Here is a 22,089-nt window from a genome sequence, read left to right as displayed (position 1 = left end):
TGCTTACAGGGCAACATGATTGCTTCACCTTATAATATGAAAGCTTGACAAATACAAATCTGGGGAATCATTGTGTTGAATGAAACGAGCAATGAAAGAGATGCCAAATGACATGTAGATGAATGGAAGAGCAAAGTTAACGACGCAAAAAGCACAATCATTGGAACAAATGCCATCAGATTCAAATGCCATAATTGGTATCTTACAGAAGCAAACCATCTGATCCATTGGGAAACAACATTTTATTACAAGACCACAGTTGAAATGCGGAAGTCGATACTGCCACTAAGACCTTGGTCCTGACCATGTGTACTGACAACAAGGTGCAAAAATACAGGTTGCTGGCAAACAAATTTGATTGAACAGCTAATCTTCATCATCATCTGCAGAAACGTGGAAAAAAAGGTTGTTAGGCCTCATGAGTACCAAACAGAATGCTATGTCTGTAACGGTGTATGTTAATATGCACCTATCAATCTACTGCACATGCATTTCACAGTCACCTAAACATCCATTTCGCAACTAGTAATCAGCATCATCCAGACATAGGTTAGACGTGTTACTAAATTTTCGTGGCTCTTCCCTTTCTTCTGTTCACTTTCTTACTAAAATGGTAGTAAAACCTTACAACATGAAGTCGTAACATCTTTCTACAAGCAAACTTCGTTCTGGCTTATTTAGGTAAACAGAAAATTATGTTTTCTTTGATTTTGTTTTGGTCCTAACCTTACAAAATAGGCCAAAAAAATATGCCATTGAAAACTTGCCCAATCCCTGAAATGCCACTGGAAACACACTTATCCCTTTAGTGCCACGTTTCTTAAACTTAATCCCCGGAAATGCCATTGTTGACCACTTTCCGGTAATCAAGCTGTGATGGACGTGCGAAGAGACCTTTTTGCCCCTGAGCCCACATGCCATTTCTTTCTTCCTCCTCTTTCCCCTTTCTGCTCGCTTCTCTCCCCTCCATCCCTCACATACTCCTGCTCAAGGTTGTGGACGAAGCCTCTGTTGACCAAATCACACACGCACAACCAATCTGAGCCGAACCAATCTCAACGCCCACGAAGTGCAGCCTGTACGGACTCGCTGTGCTCGGACTCCATCGGCGTTGGTGGGGGATGAGGAAGCGAAGATGTAGTTTGGCCTCCTCGTCGACCTGGTGCTGCTCCACCTCAACTTCAACCGCTTCTGTGGCCACACTCTGCTGGCTCTGCCTCCTCCACAAGCTTGACCTCAGCCACAACCGCTCCGTGAGGGGCATTCCTCACTGTCGTGCTCGACCTGCCAATGCTCTGGTTCCTCGACTTCTTTGATCATCCCATGCTCTGCCGCTGCCGGCACTCCACGTGGCCAAGGACAGCTAGATCTAGCAATGGCTAGGAATAGGAGGCTGTGGAGGAGGGTGAAACGGAAGGGGACGGCGACGACATGGAGCGCGAAGTGGTGAGAACGACAAGAAGAATAGTTGGGGAAGGAAAAGAATAGGAGGGGTAGGATGGGCGTTATTAAGATTGACTCATGGTCAAACCTAACTGAACTGACGGCAATGGCATTTCCGAGGATAAAATTTAAGAAGCGTGGCACTCAAGGGATATGCGTGTTTCCAGTGGCATTTCCAAGATCGGGGAAGTTTACAATGGTATGGGAGGAATTATCCCTACAAAACATTATTGATTTTCCATGTCATGTAACCTCCATTTCACCATTCAAAGTTTTCCTGCTATTATTACATCATTTATCTAGTCAATTGTCAGAAATATATGATGGCACGATCAAACTTTGTTTTCATGTTCATTTCTTGGTTGCAAATGTTAGCATTACTACCTCCATTGTTCTTTAATTGTCATTTAGGACAGCGACATGGTCTCCAATACACATGTTTTAACATTACTTTTTATAATTATTTCTTAGTGAAATTCGTTAAACATATAAGCATATGAAAGTATTTTTCGCTGTGAATCCACTCATATAATTTGCATGTGTCGAATTCTAGCAATTTTTTGTGTATTAATAGTCAAAGTTTTAAAAGTTTGACTGCACGCATTCTAAAATGGTATCTATTTGAGAATGGAGGTAGTATGTACGATGGCCCATCTTAATATGTGGCAAAGGTAGATCATGCAGGGCAATGGATATTAAATAACACTTAACAAAATGAGACAAGCCATAGTTCCTTAATCTTTTCTGGTTTATTAAGGACTCCATACCAATAAAGAATGAAATATGTAGAAACAGAATGAAAATAGTATACTAGAGTCCGTCACAAGTGATGGTTGATAATACTCTTGTCATAGTGACAATAACACAGCAAACGCAACAAACTTCAAAGGTTAAAATATAGGGGGGAAAGAACAAGAAACTACTCATGAGACAGCACAAAATGCGCACAGATTCAAAACAAAAAAAGCGGTTTTAGGTTTGGGTTTGACCCAGATAAAAGCATCTGCAAGGGACTCACCTAATCCAAATACTGTATTTATAGTGGAGATAGGGCCAGAGGTAGCAATGAACTAAAACCTCCTCCGTGCAAGGTACCAATATGGAAAAACCCAAGATCCAATGTCACCAGGAGAAAGTTTCTCCATCCCCATGGCAACTATGAACAGTTGGAATCCCCATGGGGTGGCTACTCAACATACTACTCTAGAACTAAGTCACAGTTTATAGTGATTCTACTTCAAACAACCATCAAAAAGAATATACAGACATGTAGAAAACAACCAAGATGATAGTTTTACTCTACTTGTTTAAAAGATACTTCTTATTTGTACTGATAACTATGCAACCCACAGTACAAACAAATAGGAGTAAATCTATTTGCCAATCTAGCACTTATTTGTAATATATTTGCAGGTATTGGGGATGCCCCCACCACAAAAAATGGACTAAGAAGCAAATTCGATCAAGTTCATACCGCCCACCATCAGGGAAATTCTTTGGACATCCAAATTCAGGCACAACAGTGCAAAATGTGGGTCAAATAGGAATTCAGCGTAGCTCTATATTTTTTAGGAAGTGGAGGAGTCTAGATTTATTCAGGAAGCTTTTAAGTTCACCCTTCACCCCCGATATCATATATGAAAAGTTTTCTAAGAGTTTTGGTACCTTGAAATTCATTTGCTTTTCATTTATTCCAAACAAAGAAAGGGAATTATAGCAATTTAGCTACTACTATGCATTCCATTTCCATTTTATTCGTGTTCCCAGTACAGAAAACTAGAAAGGTTTCCAAGAATCAAGATTGAGCAATTTGTATTTTGTAATGCATCAAGTTTGTTTGTCACTTGGCATGTGAAATTATAGATTCTACAGATCTCTTTAATTTTGCTGTCAGCAAGGTAGATTGGAACATACAATTCTAGACCATGTTAGAGTTCTTGAAGGAGTTCAAAAATCAATTGTGTGACGTACTAGTGATTCTTAGAACAATCTGGCATCACTACTGAGATAAGGAGGCACTGTTGAACCTTGTAATAGCATAGCATAATCAGGCGTGCAAAGTTGAAACTGCTGAAGGAGTTGGGGAAACAGTGATACAATTTACTACTTATTCTTCTAGAAGCAATGTAGCATAGTTGAGAAAATGAGATAAATCATAAGCGGGCACTACCGCTAACACTATAGCACAATCACGAAAGCAAAATCCCAAACCCAAAACGTCAGAGGAAGTAAGAGCATACCAATGTAGCGCCGCTCGTTGGCTTGCTTTGCGCGTTCAAGCATCTTGTCAAGGTCCTCCTTGAGCTTGTCATCCCACTTCACCAGCTGGTTCACGAACACGACACCGAGACCCATCCCCAATACATGCTCCCAGGGATCTAAGACAATATGAAAGGGAGAACCACATGAGAAAGAATCGCCAAACCAATGAAAAAAACTATCCTACAAATCAACAAAACTTGAATCAGGAATAGAAGGGGGAACGTTGAAACCAAAAAGACTAATTTTGACACTACGAGCCCTCAAATCAAGTCAAATGGTACATTTGTAGCCTCACAAACTTAGAGAGAATCCAAAATTACAAGCCTCCTAGACCCAACCCTAAGGCCCCATCAAGCGAAGTGAACAACAGAGTCCCAATCTAGAGGCTACGAAACCTAAATCAAGAACAATACCGCATCTAGGACACCTAAGAACAACAGAGACGCCGGGAACAACCCAAAAAGTCCATAACAGGTGCAAACAGCTGCAGATCAGACGGAATCAAGAACCAGGACGACGACGGATGGAACGCGGGTCGCGGTATGATGCGGGGACAGATCAGGAAACCGAAAAGGATGAGAGAAAGGGAGTGGGGAGGCGGGGCAATACGGCGCATGTAGGGGAGCTTGCGGAGGGCGTTGGAGTACATCTGGGTGCCCAGCCCCAGCAGGGCGCCGATGATCGTCGGCGTCGCCGGCATCCTGCTCTGTGCTCTCCTCTCCTCTCGGGGCGGACGGGCGGCGTGGTTGCTGGGGGAGCGGACGGCGTGGTCGGAGTGTGGGGGCGCTTGGGAGCGGAGAGGCCTTGCCAATCTGCAGGAGTTGGACTTCGTTGCTGCAGGGCTGCGGAGGGAGGAGCCCATGGGCCAGAATACACCATAGGCTGGGCTAGGTATTTTCTTTTCCTTTTCTTTTTGTTTTTTAGTGTTCTTTTTGTTTTGTTTGATCGACCAGGTTTTCCAGAGTGCTAAAAAACTGGATTTTTTTTTCTCTCTTTTTGCGAAAGAAAAATCTTGATTTTTTCTACTTAAGACAACGAGGTTTTACAGAGACAACTGTTCTGCTTTATGTTGCTACGAACTTTTAAGAGGAAATATATATGGTCAGAGGAATTAATAAAGTTTCTTGTAGCTAACTAGATTCCTTAGGTGTCATAGTAGTATTTTTGTACTCATTTGAATTAGTGTTTTGTAAAAAAAAAAAGTAATCCAAAAGAATGGTAAGAAAATAAGTAATACGTCGGAAGAAGCTCTGAAGATAAGTGAGGTTAACAAGGTCAACTCGGAGGAGAAGAATATTTACCCCCACACGATGGGCACCGATGGGTACTTGAAGAAAGTACCCGAGTGAGAAAGGCAAGAAGAAGAACTAACTCGTAGTTGTGTCACATCTGTGATGGCCGAGTAGGGCCCAGGATTGAAGCACTGGTTGCCTGAGAGGGGTGCTTCTCTCTCGGGTGATGGCAGCTTATGCTTCAGAAACTCCAAACACCAGTAAGTGATGCAAAGGCTTGCATAAGGGCTTACAAACGCCCATGTTCAGTCTTCCTAAGGCTCTTTCAGGTCAGATAGCGGTGAGGACGAGATAATATTGATCCTAGAAAATAAGGAGCACGGTGATCGCACATGAGGCGTTGGTTTGGTGAATTGGTATCATGGATTCTCAAACAACAATGCAAGTTATAAGAGTTGGAAGATAAGTAAAGCTGAACGAGAGGGAATGTTGGTCCTTGTACGAGAAGTGGTACAACAAGAGAGAGCAATACAAACAAGACGTGGACGCTATACAAGAAGCGGTACAGTCGGCCCTCATTTAACAACATGAGCTAGCCGACCATAATGTTGTAATAACCAACTCCGGTGGTCGTTGGAGTAGCTGCACGTCCACAGAACTTTCGCAAAGTACTTAATTCGTTGGCCCATAGACACCATCACAGTACAGACACCGTGCGAGCTACATGTGGCCGCTAAGAACATTGCCATCAAGGTGATTGTGGGTATGGCTTATCCATGTGTGGAAAGGCAACTTTTGCACATTGTCCAAATATTGCAGGGCTATACCAAGGTCGAAGTGGACATGGTAGAGGACGTGTTGTAATACCTTGGCACGTTAGTGTTTCTGGTTTCGACCTGTGTGGCTCAAGTATATTCAGTGTGGTGAGTTTAGTATCATCTTGATAGTTTAAAAAGGTTCGGGCTAGCTTATAAATCTTTATGTTCAAAATGTAGCATCTTCGAGTTAACCCTTTTACACGAAGCGAGAACAAAAATGTAAGCAGGGTGCTATACATATGCGGGTCCACCCCACATGTGGGCTGGACTGTAAGCAAAGTTTGGAGGCGGGGTGTTACATATAGTATCATAGCTAACTCTCACTGTATGAGTGCATACATGCTGGCCTGTGGAGGGGACATAGCATGGCTGTGACACCGATGGGAGATCCTGGAAATTTATTTGTCGTGTACATGGTAAGCTACTGAGATGGAGAGTGTAATACCCCAGCCCATTAGTGTTTCTCGCTTCTACCCGTGTAGCCCAAGTATTCCGGTGTTGTGAGGTTAGTACCACCTTGTTAGTTTAAATAGGTTTGCGCTAACTTATAAGCCTTTGTATTCTAAACATAGCACCTTCAAGTTAACCCTTTTACACGAAGTAATAATGAAAGTTTGTAAGCGGGGTGCTATGCGTTTGTGGGCCTGCTCCACAGGTGGATTGGGTTGTAATCGAATTTTTGAGGTAGGATGTTACATGTGTACAATAAACTTGAGCTGGACATCCCTGGAGAGGAGGGGAAGGAGACTCTAGGACAAAACATGCATGGTTTCATCGTGTGGCAAAAGCATTACATAATATTCAAACCAGGCACAGTTCCTAAGCCGCACTCTCCACGAAGAGACATCCCGCTGCCGTCGCCACCATCAAGAAAACGTCCATCTCCTCCAGCACCTAGAAGAAGTCCAACTCCTCCTCCACCACGTAAAAAGATACTAGCAACATCTTAGATAATGCAATCATCTCATAAATCACGTTCATCTTTGAAGCACACACCACAAGTGTCTCAAAGTCGGCACCCCCTTAGAAGTCGATCCCCATCACCTCCTAACTCTAAAAAGGAAGTGAACGCCAGTGTAACTTCATTCTTCAAATGTCCAGATGACAGTTGTGAGAAGATTTTAGTCAATCTTGCAACACAACAGTTTTTCTTGAGCATGGCCAAAGTTAACACAGACAAGGGCGCTTTCACTTAAGCGATTGTTAGACTACGACCGCATCAACAGTAAGCCTTACTACGACCGCTAAAGGAAAGTTGGGATTTCAGCATCTCAACTTGCAGAAGCTCAAGGAGATGGTGCGTGCTTGATTCCAGCTGCACCTCTTAGATGGAAATTTAGTTGGCAAACCGTTGATCTAGCTCAGATCGACTGCCTAACGACTCAATTGCAGGGATTTCATGAGTTGTGCATGCAGCAGTCGAACCAGGGTAGAGAAATGTTCGCCGTCAAAAACAAACATAAAGATTTTCTCAATGGGGACGGTATATTGTGGATGGAATTCAAGGAAATGTATCAATTGTACCAGCAATATGTCCTTGACGTGTCTATTCTTAGTTATTAGACTTTGTTCTCTATATTCATGGTATACATTTTTGTACCCTTAAATTTCATGTCTAACTTCTTATTATATAGAATGACGATGCAAAAATGTAGGAAATAGTGTATTTACAAAGTAGGATTCCACGATCATCATTTTGTTATTTCGATGGTAATTTTTATTCGATTGAATCTAAGTCTAGTTACTAATCATAATCACACACAGAGAGTATCGACGATGCTATATGAAGAGTGTTCGATACCTTCCATGCACGAATGATTTCTTTGTTCGAACAGACTTTCCGGTACATACGGAATATTCATGTATTGTAATTCCAACTAAATGACATGTTCCATGGCACTGATATTTTCATTTATTTTTTTATTTTTTTAGGTAGGACCCAGGCAATAATTTTTATAGGTTATATGTATGTGAGTACACGCACGGATTCACCGGGACAATTTGAGCAATGATAATATCGAGATATGTAAATACATATTGATGCCTCCTTTTAATTTTTTATACGTATTTAAGGATTAGTTTCTTCAATTCTTCTAACCATAATGCCTCAAGCTCAACACAAGTTGATTATTGATCAATTAAATCATAACAATTCAAGAACAACTTGTCGAGTTCATCCTTGATGAGGTTGTCAATCCAAAGGGTAGTTTTATGAACCGGCTCTGCGTAAGAGTCCTTCGTTAGGCGCTGGTGACTTTGATATGTCAATACCTTCTAGTAAATCTAAAAGGTAGAATTATGATTGAAACTTGAACTGATTCAAAGTCCTATAGATCCTTATTCCAAACTTGTTGCAAAATTGTGTTGACTGACATGTGATTTGTGTATATATGTTTTGTGAATGAAATATGATTTATGTATATATGTTTTGTGAATGATGTGTGATGGTATGTGAATGATACCAAAATGCAAAACTATTATATGTTGTTTTATGTTTTTGTATACATGGTGTTGTGTGCTGTTGTCGGTAACAGTCAGATTTTGAACAGGGGCTAGAGCTATCACTATCGATTGGTGATATGAACCGACAGTGATAAGGACTATCATTACCGGTTCCTAAGCCGGTAGCTCAAAAACTGGCAGTAAAGCCAGTTATGAGCCGACAGCGATCACTTAATTGTTCCGTAGTAGTGCCAGTATACCATAATGATACATGTACCCACACGTGTACTTGACACTTTTTGATCAATGAAAAGCAATGTAGGTGGGAAGCTCCCCCACCCCCACCCCAACCCCCAATTGTTCCAAAAAAAAAAAGGTGTGGTGCCTTAGCCCTCAGCTATTCGGTTAACAACTTAGATTTCAATTTCCACTGATCATATGCTGGTTGAGTTATTTTCGTGGTTTTTTAGCTATATTCCCCCTTATTAGAAAATTATAATGTATATCATATATTAATATATACAATATGCATGCATGCATTGCAGCCCAACTTGTAAGCAGCTTTCAATATAGTTTTTTTTAACATGGAAGCCCAATATGAGCTTTCAATACGAGTTTTTTTCTTAAACATGGAAATAAATATGACCTTTCAATATGAGTTGGATGATATATATAGTCAATTTGTAAGTTGTAAATAGGGCCTCAAGCTTTCAAGAAACCTGCATCAGTAGCGGTCACTCTTGGTGTACGTGAAGTAGGAGGTTATTAACTTCGTATAAGAAAAATCGCAGTGCTGTTAGTGAGGTCCAAACACGTAGGCTGCAGGGAGCCAAGTCAAGGACAACCAATCGGGACAAGATAATTATTTATGCACGTTCGAAGGATATACAATAGAAAAATAGGATTTATAGCATCGTGTCAATTACATTGTTACTCAACCAACAAAACCTAAAAGTTCTAGTAACGTCTGTGGCTTAGCGTAGGGACATTCGGTGAAATTTCCATTTCGGTGCCGGTAAAATGGAATCAAGAAATTGTGACAGCGGCATTAGGCGGTTTGATATACTTTGACAAAGTCAAAATAGTCAGCAATGCATTTTTTTACTTCTCACATATTACTTTGCGTGATGAATTGGCGATGACTTTTTTTTGACCTCCTCACATATTACTGTGTATGCACTAGTTATATCACCGTGTGACTATGATACTTGATAGAGCAAGGGTCAATTTGGAAGGATTATTTTTATTAAATAACTCTAAGAATTTACAAGTTGGGTTTATAAATAATACAGAAATATGTGTGTGCTGCGACGACCCATCTCTTCCGGTTTAGCAATAGGCACCTTCCAATGGTGGAATTAGGGATAGAATTCACCAGGACCCCTTACCATACAGGAAGGGTGCGTGGTCAAACAGTTGTGCCCACAGGTTTGAAGAGGATGGTGATGGCCCGCATGGCTGTGATGGTGGTGGATCATCTCCAACCATATTCTCTTCATTTCGTTCCCTTTTCGATTCCCTTTCCCGTTCTTATTCTTTTTATTTTCTCTCATCTCCAACAACTTCCTTTCATGGGGAATCGCGAAGTGAAAGAAGAGAGAATCCCGTCCTGAAAGGAATGACTCTGAGAATCCCGTCGTGAACGGAACCGTGAAGAGAAACCGTTGGAACACTGAAGGGAACGAAAATTCCTTCACGACGGGATTTTCGTCCCCGAAGAGAAACCGTTGGGCGTAGCCTTAGGTTGGGATTGTGGAAGATGTAGGAGGGAGGGGAGAGGTTGCAGCAAACGCCTCCAGTCGTGGGAGGTGGCGACGACTAGTAGTCATGGTGAGAGCTCAGGGGATGGCACCATGGCCGCAACATCGGAGTCGGAGGGGACGATGTGACCGATTGCTCCATCACTATACTTAACGACACGCATTTTCTACTCTATTTCGACTGGTTCTTGAGATATGGTCTGAGAATTGTGCCAGACAACACCCCCTCTCCCTCCCGTAGCCAATTGGTTAAGCATGCATGCCCCCCAATGTGAAAAAACATTTGGTGGATCGATAGAGACTGTCTTGCATCGATCATACGTGGTTTCCAGCCTCTACGACCGACGACATCTCATTATGTTTGAGTGTGTGTGATGGTGTCGCATCCAAGACGTGTGTCATGACTGATGACATAGAGCGTGCACCTTAATTTATTATATCTTCTCAAAACAAAACTGCAAATCGTGATGCATGCTTGCTACAAGATAAGACGTTTTTAATGACGATGATGGGGAACCATTTCTTCCTTTGCATTGGCAGCTTAAAGCACACGATTTTCTTTTGCTTTTGTTTATTTGCTAGACCGGACCAATTGGGCGTGCAAGAGCTACTTGTCATGCCAGGTATTAGTGCAGTTCTACTGTCTGGAGGTTTACTTCCCAATTTGGGTCAAACGCCAGAATTTATCCCGAGAGAGAGAGAGAGACCAAGTGGAATTCTCGTGAAATTCCTAAGCTCCAAGTATGTTCTAACTTGTGGAAAGAGACTATTGTTGCTCTTTTACTAGGACTAGTCAAAAGCGTGCGTGTTTGCTTGATTGCATGGTTCCCTTTTGCGTATCTTCTATTAATTTCAGCTTCTTCACAAAAAAAAGAAGAAGCGAGAATGCTCTCGCAGGATTATGTTCTCAGTTCAATCCCAACATTCTGATTCCTTAAAATTGTAGAATCCTGTCATTTGAGAGCACTTGTAATTTTCCGACAGTGAAGAGGTTGAAGAAGGCGTGTTAATAAGATACACTCCAATTTAGCTAATACACTCCAATTTAGCCAATAAGATACACTCCAATTTAGCCACACCATTGGATAACTGTTTTCATGTCATCATTAATTTGCACGTCTCATCATTCATTTGCACAAGCTAATAAGATACACTCCAATTTAGCATGCATGCATGCGTTCGTGCATGCGGATGCATACTGATAGGATTATTCATGCATCATAACTACCACTAGTACTAATAAGATTATTCATGCATCATAACTACCACTAATAAAGATTGTTAGTACATTATTACCTTCGATTCCCTGGGTTTCACATTAATCTATCTAGTGATAGCTGATATCTTAACAATGTATTGTGTATCCATCAAAGTAGACCCAAGTCAATGTGACCGAAATATATAAAGCCGGAGACGTTTGTACTCTGACTCAGTAAGCATCAGTATTGCCGGAATCAAATGCAGCATTTGACATCTCCACTTTGCTGCCATCACTTGTACAACTTTTTGTTTCTTCTACGAGGAGCATGCTGGAATTAAATTTAGACACGAATATAATTCACTCCGTCTATCTTTTTTAGCAGTTCGAACATTTAATCAACTGTTCAGTTCGAAGCACTAAAGGAAATTCCCGCTTTATTTTACCGAGCTCGATCTTGGCAATTTGTTTTTATGGCCAGTTTGGAAGCGCATTAACTAGACATCATTCTTGAAGAATTCCACGTAAATCCCGCAGGAATCAGAAACTAATTTTTTGTTTGAAATTTTTTTGTGACTTTTTTTGGCTATGCTACTGAAAACATGCACTAAATATCTCTAGACCACCGTCACTGGATTTGCCGAGAGAAATCAAATTACTGCCTGTTACATGCTGCTGACAGTGTTGAGATTTGAATCCCTGACCAATAAAATGTAAAAGTACTGCAGATCCTCGTCCTGCGTGCTTCCTCATCATATAGTAGCTATATAGGAGTATAGGACGGACACCTAATGTCACAAAACGTAGGGTACCTGCAACAACGACCGAGTTGCACCGACAGTGACCAACTCATCAGCACTTGAGCATCATGGATCATCGTTCGATCTCTTGTGCTTCAAGAGTCCCGGCCGGCAGCTTCCCTGCAACGCATCCTCCCAATTGGACGCTCACAAGTTTTAGCAACTGATCGATTAGCTAGATTGCAATTAACAGTAATCGTTTGGTATACTCTTGGCTAGCTAGAGCAAAGATTCAAGAAAGATCCCCTGGCTCTCGTTGAGTGCAAACAACGCCATTGATCCCCAGCTGGCTAATCCCACTTCATCTGCACTTCCTCTCACTCTCACGGTAAAAGATTGTCGTTATAGGCTTCAATATATAGTAACTGAGTCCAAGTAACATCTTCCATTTCAAGAAAAACAAAAGTTCAAATAAATTATTTAGTCGCTTCATTTATCTTTTTTCAAAAAATGTTACTTAAACCAAACTATTTTTTTCTCTACAAACGACATTCCAAGTATTCAAGATGAACACAACGGAATTTCCTTAGTTGCACGTAGAGATATCCCAGATGGAGAGACTTCTTACTGAAATTACTCCCCCTGTTCTTGGAATAAAGGATCTAGTAGTTGTTGAGAGGGTTGCCTAAACGCATGTGTGTGAGCGGCTCACTGTCAAGGCGCACGGGTGCGACTTTGCCGGTCCAGGGTTCAACCTCCGGATGTGCACTCTCATTTAAGACCTTCAATATAGACCTTGGGAAGGGGATCTGGCTGTAAAAAATGGAGAGAGTTGCCCAAATAATCTAATGTGATCGTATGATGCCAAAAAAAATTATTCACTGGGTAGTCACTAGGATAAAAAATGAATGACGACACAACAAAAACAAATTTAATAGAGATATGTCAGGATGCTAACCTTTTGACTTACCTATTACTTCCTTTAGTTACAAATATACGTCATTTTTACTTACCTGGTACTTCCTCTGGTTATAAATTTACGTCATTTCATTAATCTCTGAAATGCAACTTTGACCACTGATTTTTATTATAATATATTTATAAACCCTAATAAATTACAACTTTTTGCTGAAATTACTCCCCCGTTCTTTGTATAATGGATCTCGTAGTTGTTGAGAGGATTGCCCAAACGATCTAATGTGACCGTATGACATCAATTTTTTTTTCACTGGGTGGTCACTAGGACCAAAAATGAATGGCGAGACGACAAAACAAATTTAATAGAGATATGTCACCATGCTAACCTTTTGACTTACATGTACTTCCTTTGGTTACAAATATACGTCATTTCACGTAATATCTTAAATGCAACTTTGACCACTTATTTTTATTATAATATATTTATAAACCTAATAAATTACAACTTTTTGCCAAAATTACTCCCCTGTTCTTTGAATATAATGGATCTCATAGTTGTCGAGAGGGTTGCCCAAACGATCTAATGTGATCTATGATGCCAAAACATTTTGTTCACTGGGTGGTCACTAGGATAAAAAAATGAATGGCGAGATGACAAAACAAATTTAATAGAGAGATGTCATGATGTTAACCTTTTGACTTATTTGGTACTTTCCTCTGGTTACAAATATACGTCATTTCACGTTATCTTTGAATTACAACTTTGACCACTGATTTTTATTATAATATATTTATAAACTCCAATAAATTATAACTTTTTGAGGCATATCTACGCTTCTCACTATCTTGTATCCAGTCCAAATATTAAAAAAAATTATGTATATATAATCAAAGATTAGAAAGTTAAACTAGGCGCGTATGACCAGAAGGAGTACCATGTATCCACAACTTTGAAATGTGATTTGTAGAAGAACAGATAGAGTACAGTTCCTCTCGGTAAAAGAAAGAATTAGAGGAGTACTGCTTATTTAGCTACCTACTCCCAATAACTCTGGCCCTTTTGAGAGATTCACGCAACTTTATTTGGTGTTTCCTTCTCCCACACAGAGAGGTATAAAGGTCAATTCACCAGCACAAAGGGGTGTGCCTTTGTGCGTGTGCTAGGTTTTATATACACTGTTGGGGGAAGGGGAGGAGATAGCTAGAAGGAGATAGAGAGAGAGAGAGGAGAGGGGATCGAGGAGGAGTCGGGCGGCCATGGGGCACCACTGTTGCAGCAAGCAGAAGGTGAAGCGCGGGCTGTGGTCGCCGGAGGAGGACGAGAAGCTCGTCAAGTACATCACCGTCCACGGGCACAGCTGCTGGAGCTCCGTCCCCAAGCACGCCGGTACGATGAATTCCATCCACCGATTCCATCCTACTACGCGAAAGAAAATTTGTTGTTCATGGATTTGCCAAATCGACCATGCATGGCCTGCATCAGGGCTCCAGCGGTGCGGCAAGAGCTGCCGCCTCCGGTGGATCAACTACCTCCGGCCCGACCTCAAACGCGGCACCTTCTCCGAGCAGGAGGAGCGAACTATCATCGACGTCCACCGTATCCTCGGCAACCGGTACGCCATGTGTGCTAAGTGCTTTCTCTCTGCTTTTGGATGAACTGGTTGGTGCATGAGACTCACCCGACTCGCGCGCCGCTCTGCTCGCAGGTGGGCGCAGATCGCCAAGCATCTGCCCGGGCGCACGGACAACGAGGTCAAGAACTTCTGGAACTCGTGCATCAAGAAGAAGCTCATCGCGCAGGGACTCGACCCAAGGACCCACAACCTCCTGCCCGCATCCAGGACCCTCCTCAACGGCAACGCCGGAAACCCTAAGAACCCTGCCCAGTTCCACTCCAATGGCGCCATCGCCAACGGCGGCACGGTCGCGGCCACCACGCCGTTCACCATCAGCTCCCCCAACAAGGCTGCCTACGACACTGTGACGGTCCAGCCGCCTCCGGAGATGGCGCCAGCGTTGTACGACGTCCCTAACCACGGCATTATGATGCGGCATGACCATGCCGCGGCGGCGGCGGCGATTCCGGGATACCCGTACACGGACAACGGTGGCGGCGTGCTGATGAGCTTCAGAGATCAGAATGCAGGTGTCCAGACCTCCATGGACTTCATGAACGTCTCGTCGTCCTCTTCCTCCATGGATCAAGCCGCCGGCATGCCTAACGGCAACGGCTTTAGCCAAGGCATGGCCGCGGCGTTCCTGGACGAGACAACGGTAATGTGGGCCACCGCCATCGAGACGGGCATGGGTGCAGGGATAGAGGTGGCGCAGCAGCAGCAACCGCCGCCAACGCAAGGGCTGGTGCAGGCGGAGGTGGTCGGCCGGCCGATGGTGATGAACGGTGGTGGTGCGGTTGCTGACAAGGGCATGGACATGATGGACGTCTCCTCGGTGTACGGCAGTGCCGGCGCAACGGCGGCGTTTGATCTGGAGCTGATGGAGTCGTGTGGGTTGTTTTGCGGCGGCGGCGGCGGCGGCAACGCCATGGAGCAGCTGCAATGGGACTGCTAAGCTCATTATTATCCTCACCCCTAATTAGTTGTTTTCCATGTTTTAATTCGAACGATGCCTTCTTTCCTTTTTGATGTTCCATTTCCTGCGTTCTTGATCCAGATCGTCCTTTCAAGCAACAAATGCAACAATGCATGCTGAGCTGAGTGACGAATTCAGATAGTCCTTTTTTAAAAAGTTATCTTAAGTTTCTTTCTAATTACTTTCAACCATTTGTTTATAAGCTCTTTGCGTGGTCCTCTTGATTCATTCGAATTTTATTCTCAGCAAGCAGATAATGAATTGCAGCAAAAATCACATTTCTGAGCACACACCAATCCTTATCTTTTCTGCAGTCTTTTCTTGCACTGCAGTCAACTCATGCAAGAGGAGCAAGTCAGTTACCAGTAGGCAACAGCACATACGTTTCAACCTTCTAGTGCAAGGAAAGCTGTTCAATTTTGTCAATTTTTGCAGAGGCACACAAGTTTCTCCAACAAACGATGCACCTTGCATGCTTGCCATAACACCTTTTGTCTCCATGTATATGTACTCTCTTGCAGAGCATATACATGCATTGCACAAGAAATACAAGTTCTTCCTTCAAAAGGGGAAAAAGAGAAGTTCTTCAAGCATGCATTTTTTTTCTAACAAACACTGCATGCACCTAGCAAGATTGCATATAATTAAACCTTTTGTCGCCATTTATCTTGGAAATTAATGGATAACCATGCATTGCAGAAGAAACAAAAGCTCTCAAGCTGTAAACATGGAAAGGAGCTCTCAAGCACACGCCCAGACATATTTTATGATGATAAGATTAAGTCCAGTTTGTCAGATTATGTATACCGTGACATGCATGTTGGTGTAATAATCTAAAAAAGTCAGCCTAAAAAGAGAGTTGCATGTCTGATCATTTCTCTTTTACCATGAGTTCATGACCAGTAAGCTTCCATTTTACCCCTACTTGAATGCATGCTCTTGTATGAAAGAATTTAGACATGGATGAAATTTTAGTAAACAGAATGTGGTACTTTTGTGTATAAGTACAGGTAATCAAATTTTTTTTGCAAAATATCAGGAATGTAATGAAATTTTGATAATGGTTCGGTACTAGAGTGTGTACCATAAATAAAGAAAAAGGTCATCACATTCTGAAATGTATGCCCGTCAAGTTATTTCCATGTACTATTAACAAACTAGAAAAACAGTTGTTTCCACAAATGTGAAGGACATAAAATATTACTGCATTCCATATATCATATCTACTACATACCAGTTGATGGATATTTCCAATCACTTATCCAGTATTAGATATCTCAGTAATGTGAAAAGCATAATATATATTCGTATATGGATGATCTATATAGATATGTAAAACTAGGCATGTGTTGAATTCTTTGGAGAAGCAGACTGTTATGCTGTATGACACAATACACGAGTCTGAGTTAAATTAGTTCATGTTTGAATTTGCAGATCAATATATCTAATGAATGAATACAAATGTATTGTGTATAAACTATATCCAGGATAACTCCAACTCTTTTATGTAAACAAAAAAATTGACCTACACTCAAACGTCTTAATTACTAGCTACTTAATAGTTGATACAGAGTTCCAGACTAGACCATTTTAGTTAAGAATGCATGTAAATGCAAGGCTGTTCAGAAAATAGGAATACATGTGTATTCTGAAGGATTTGTTTATAATATTGCCACAAAATTGCTCTGAATGTTCATGCTTTCTTTACATGCACAGTACAAAATTTGGTCATAAGTTAATTTTAGCAAAGTCATTATTTGTTAGGCCATCAAAGATGTAGCCATCAAACTTGGTCATAGAGTTAATTTTAGCAAAGTATTTCAGAAGTTGATCTTATTAGTACCTCTCTTAAGACAATTAAATTAACCGCATTCTTTCAGCATCCATTTTTCTTTTGGTTTTTTAACTGGTCAAATTTTATACTCATATCATCCTGGAGGAGCATTGGTGGATTAATCTGGTGTATAGTTTACCTTCCACATTTTCTTTTTTTTTCTTTTTGGCTTGGCCCTATTCAGCCCCAAATAGGTTAGTTCTCAAACCATATATACACAACACACATACATATATATACTTTATATCTATTATGTGCCTAGGCGCACTGTAGTCCACTGTTGCGCCACCCTCCAGTTACGATCTAAAAGCAGTATAGTTACGATCCACAAGATATGTGAGTTATTACAAATATATATAGCCGTAACTTGTTACCTTCTATAATTGTAATTATATGATTTTTGTCTTGTCATGTGATCGTAACTTGTTCACCTCTGCGTCCACCCTTAGTCCCTAAAGCAGTATAGTTGCGATCCAAAAGATAGATCAGTTGCTACAAATATATATGGTCGTAACTGTACTGTTTTTGGAATCGCAACTATACTGCTTTTGGGATTGTACTGACCCAGTTACTATCTCAAAAGTAATATAGTTGTGATCCACAAGATAGATCAGTTACTACAAAAGTAGTATCATGTTGTAACTATATAATGATTCTAAAATTTTATCAAAATATAGTCTTCATAGATCTTATTTTGTTAAGCGTATTTTTTTTCAACAATATGCTTCGAACGGATCGAAAATCGGATCTGTGGTTCAAGAGATATTGCATTTTAACAATTTGAATCAATAAAAAGAATCTTCGTTGCATGTTCTGATGGGTGGAGTTTGATGTGTACGTGGCATCTCTCTAGGTTTGTTGATTCACGGAAGGCACAGCTGGCTCGATCGGCCGTAGTGGCGCAACGCAAATCTGTTCTACGCATAAGTGCAGAATAGACTTACCGTATGTATGTATATATATAACGTGTCTAGGCTTAACTTTGGTTACTGTTGCACCACCTCCAGTTACAATTAAAAAATAGTAGAGTTACAATCTGCGAGATAGTAAGTTACAACTCGATGTAAATAAAAAAAATTTAAGTTGCAATTGCGTTATGGATGAACGTAACTCCTAAGGAATTCTTCGCCTAATGATGCACAATCTAAGAAACACGATTATAATCATAGTAAAATCTAAAACATAATTCGTTAGCTTCTCGTGTTACAATTATGTACTTGTAGATACGCAATTGTAACTGATCTACCTAGCAGATTGTATCTAACAGTTTTTTAAGTTGTAACTGGAGGTATCACAAAAGTAAACTACAGGTGAGGCTATGCACATAATAGAGTCACAAAAATGGAGGGATATACACACACACAAACACATGGCAAGTCTATTCTGTGTCTAGGCGCAGAATATACTTGCGTTGCACCATTGCGGCCACAGAGCCAGTTTCTTCCCACGTGCACCCAGTTCCAACTTCAAAAATTATCAGTTACAATCAACTAAGCAGATCAGTTACAACCACGTACAGATCCATCCCACCTACTAGAGTTGCATGCAGAAGATTTTTTGTTGATTCGAATAACAATATCTCTAGAACTACATATTTAATTTTTTATCCGTTTGTAGTATATTGTTGGAAAAAATATGCTTAACAAAATAAGATCCATGAAGACTATATTTTGATAAAATTTTAGAATCGCTATACACTTACAACATGGTAGACATCTAGTTGCGATTTGTGCTATACTGCAGTTACAACTTAGGATCATAACTGACCTATCTTATGGATCTTAACTATATTATTTTTGAGATAGTAACTAGAGGTGTGTGCAAAGATGAACAAGTTACGATCACATGACAAAAATAACATAATTACAACCAGAGAAGGTATCGAGTTACGACCAGAGAAGATACTGAGTTACAACTATATATATTTGTAGCAACTGGCATATCTTGTGGATTGCAACTATACTTCTGTTGGGATCGTAACTGGTGGTATACGTAGAGGTGAACAAATTACGATCACATAATAAAAAGTACATAAGTACGACTAGAGAAAGTTACCGAATTGCGATCATACATATTTGTAGCAATTGATCTATATTGTGGATCACAACTATACTGCTTTTAGAATCGTAACTGGCGACATGCGCAGAGGTGAACAAGTTACTGCTTGTACGCAGAGGTGAACAAGCAGTATAGTTATGACTATGCATATTAGTAGTAACCGAACTATCTTGTGGATCGCAATTATACTGTTTTAGGGTCATAATTAGGGGGTGGCCCAACAATGAATTGCATTGTGCCTAGGCAATATATATATATATATATACACACATACAATACATATATATACATACATACATACATACATACATATATATATACATACATACATACATACATACATACATACATACATACATACATACATACATACATACATACATATATATATACACATATATATACACGACGAGGCTATTCTGCGCTTATACGCAGTTGCTATTCACACTGCGCGCATCCCTTAATTACAACCCGAAATACTATGAGTTACAACTTGTTAGGTAAACCAGTTACAATTTCACGTACAGAAATACATAATTGCAACACAAGAAGCTAACACTGTGAGTTATAACTTGTTATTTGCACTGCGCATATCCCCCAGTTATAACTCGAAACACTATAAGTTACAACTTGTTAGGTAGATCAGTTACAACTTCACGTCCAGAAATGCATAATTGCAGCACGAGAAGCTAACACTGTGAATTACAATTTGTTAGGTAGACCAGTTACAACTTCACGTCCATAAATGTATAATTGCAACACGAGAAGCTAACACTGTGAGTTACAACTTGTTATCCGCACTACGTATATTTCCCAGATACAACCCGAAACACTGTGAGTTACAACTTATCAGAAGTGCGCAGACATAAGCTACAGTGAGCATACCTGCAGTGTGTATATATATATATATATATATATATATATATATATATATATATATATATATATATATATATAGGAAAACTAGTATATACTCCTGGGTGTATGTACTCCCACCTCTCATATACCACTTTTACACGTGTGTTATACTTCTTTATCACTTTAAATATACTTCATTAGTAATTATAAGATACTACAATACAAATCCCACGAAAATTTTTATGAAATTCCATGATTTTTATCATAATTTGCGTATATACTTCTTTTATGTATAAAAAAGAGTATATAGCAAAAATGAAAGGCTAACATTGAATTTTTTTTCATACAACTCATATTAGAGTATCTTAGAATTAGTATTAGAGTATACTAAAAATGATAAAAGAGTATAAAGTGTTTGTTTAGGTGGTATATTGCATGTGGGAGTACATACTCCTAGGAGTATAGAATAGGTGTCCTATATATATATATATATATATATATATATATATATATATATATATATATATATATATATATATATATATATATATATATATATATATATATATATATATTCCTTGACGAATTTGTTAGTGACATGGGATTTGGTGCCCTATCTCATTTTCCCAACCAAATACTGGGATATCCCCTCGGTTGCAAACTTGCAATGCTGTTTCATTGCTTAATTAAAATTCTATCGTCAAAATGTCGTTGCAAGAAAATAACCGTCATCAATGGAGACGTTCATTAATGACTAAATGCAGGCTTCAAATATTCCAAATCCAGGCCGTAAATTTTGAAGTTCACAATGCATTTCAAAGTTTATAATTCGATTCCAAAGTTTCTCTAATCCATTTGAAAATTTTCCCATCCTGAAGAGAAACGGGTTTCAGACACATTTGGCGATGTGCTATTAGTTCCCTTCAGCGTGGATCTCAAGCAAGGCCCGAGCGGTGTTGATAAGAGGGGCGCCGAGACAACTTAGCACAATTGCCATGCCCTTTTCATTATGCATTCAAATATGATTTTATAATTCCAACACAGAAGGCTCGGCACATCACGTACACACTAGTTGAAATGGCAACCATTTCCAAATGTTAATGGAACTTTCAGATGAGCTTAATAGGAAAAGAAGAACCAAGAGAAAGAGTACTCAAACATTACTCTATGTAATCTTTTGATTTAACCATAGCTCAAGCAAGCACAAAGAGGAACATCGCATTGGAAAACAAGAAACAAACCACACGCCAAGATTATAAACCACGAAGGTGCAAGAAACCTCCAGCAATAGGCGATGCCAGTTGATGGAGAAGGCACAAACTATATATATAAGTCGTACACTTCCAACTTCCGGCCAAATAATTCTATAAGTCTCCTTTTAGGTGAGCCTTGCACATGCAGACGAGCTAATTATTTTTTAATTTAGGCACAAATTGGAAACCTTCACCATGATTGGAGACGAAAGCGACACAGGCTACGCACACTTTGAACAATATTGTCGAACACTCCTCGATCTGTGAAGGTGAGATATCTCGATCAAAATGTTATTCCCCAGCAGAGCTTCAGGTAGCCATCCATGCATGCAGGTGTGAATTTTTTTATCAGGTTAGTTTTCTTATGTTCTAAATGTTCAATTACTTGTAGAACACAACTAATTAGGACAGCTTAACAGCCTTGAAGTGAAACAGCTAGCTGCTCGTCGTTAATTACCGACCGATTTTGAAAACTATGTGCTTGACCTAGCTAGGCTGTGAACTTGTGATTAGTGAAAGGGAAAAATTAAGAATAGATGCTGCATGTATGCTCCACCGACGGTTTTTCACTGCTCATCGTGCATAACTGGCACAAACACACAGCATGCTAGTGATTGCTTGTATTGTTTCTTATTTAAAAAAAAAAGGGAACTTCCCATAAAAGTCGTAACTATTGAAAAT

General features: G+C 40.2%; 2 protein-coding genes across 3 annotated transcripts; one reads left to right on the top strand and one right to left on the bottom strand.

Annotated features, from left to right (window-relative positions):
• Positions 1–136: 136 nt before the first annotated feature.
• On the bottom strand, positions 137–4,500 carry LOC133892504 (uncharacterized). Its single transcript, XM_062333330.1, has 3 exons — positions 4,315–4,500; positions 3,684–3,821; positions 137–383 (listed from the first exon to the last, which is right to left on the bottom strand). The coding sequence occupies exons 1-3, from the start codon at positions 4,403–4,405 to the stop codon at positions 367–369; spliced, it is 246 nt and encodes an 81-aa protein (XP_062189314.1). The 5' UTR covers positions 4,406–4,500; the 3' UTR covers positions 137–366.
• Positions 4,501–14,004: 9,504 nt separating this feature from the next.
• Positions 14,005–16,329, top strand: LOC133892877 (myb-related protein Hv33-like). Of its 2 annotated transcripts, XR_009904415.1 has the most exons (4): positions 14,005–14,200; positions 14,297–14,426; positions 14,520–15,906; positions 16,105–16,326. XR_009904415.1 is itself a non-coding variant. In XM_062333864.1 (3 exons), exons 1-3 carry the CDS (start codon positions 14,071–14,073, stop codon positions 15,382–15,384), a joined length of 1,125 nt encoding a protein of 374 aa, XP_062189848.1. In that variant the 5' UTR covers positions 14,005–14,070; the 3' UTR covers positions 15,385–16,329. The 2 variants fall into 2 exon arrangements, 1 of the variants encoding a protein (XP_062189848.1); XM_062333864.1 differs by having other exon boundaries at positions 14,520–16,329.
• Positions 16,330–22,089: the final 5,760 nt, after the last annotated feature.

Source organism: Phragmites australis, chromosome 15 (assembly GCF_958298935.1).
Source record: "Phragmites australis chromosome 15, lpPhrAust1.1, whole genome shotgun sequence".
NCBI classification, from domain to species: domain Eukaryota; kingdom Viridiplantae; phylum Streptophyta; class Magnoliopsida; order Poales; family Poaceae; genus Phragmites; species Phragmites australis.
This window is presented reverse-complemented; position numbering and strand designations above follow the sequence as displayed.

Bases quoted from the DNA above. Each gene is read 5' to 3' on its own strand.
- LOC133892504 (XM_062333330.1), bottom strand. From the start codon at position 4,405: ATGCCGGCGACGCCGACGATCATCGGCGCCCTGCTGGGGCTGGGCACC. The intron at 3,822-4,314 runs GTATTGCCCCGC...ATATTGTCTTAG, and splicing joins CAAGCTCCCCTACATGCGCC to ATCCCTGGGAGCATGTATTG.
- LOC133892877 (XM_062333864.1), top strand. From the start codon at position 14,071: ATGGGGCACCACTGTTGCAGCAAGCAGAAGGTGAAGCGCGGGCTGTGG. The intron at 14,201-14,296 runs GTACGATGAATT...GGCCTGCATCAG, and splicing joins CTCCGTCCCCAAGCACGCCG to GGCTCCAGCGGTGCGGCAAG. The intron at 14,427-14,519 runs GTACGCCATGTG...CTCTGCTCGCAG, and splicing joins CACCGTATCCTCGGCAACCG to GTGGGCGCAGATCGCCAAGC.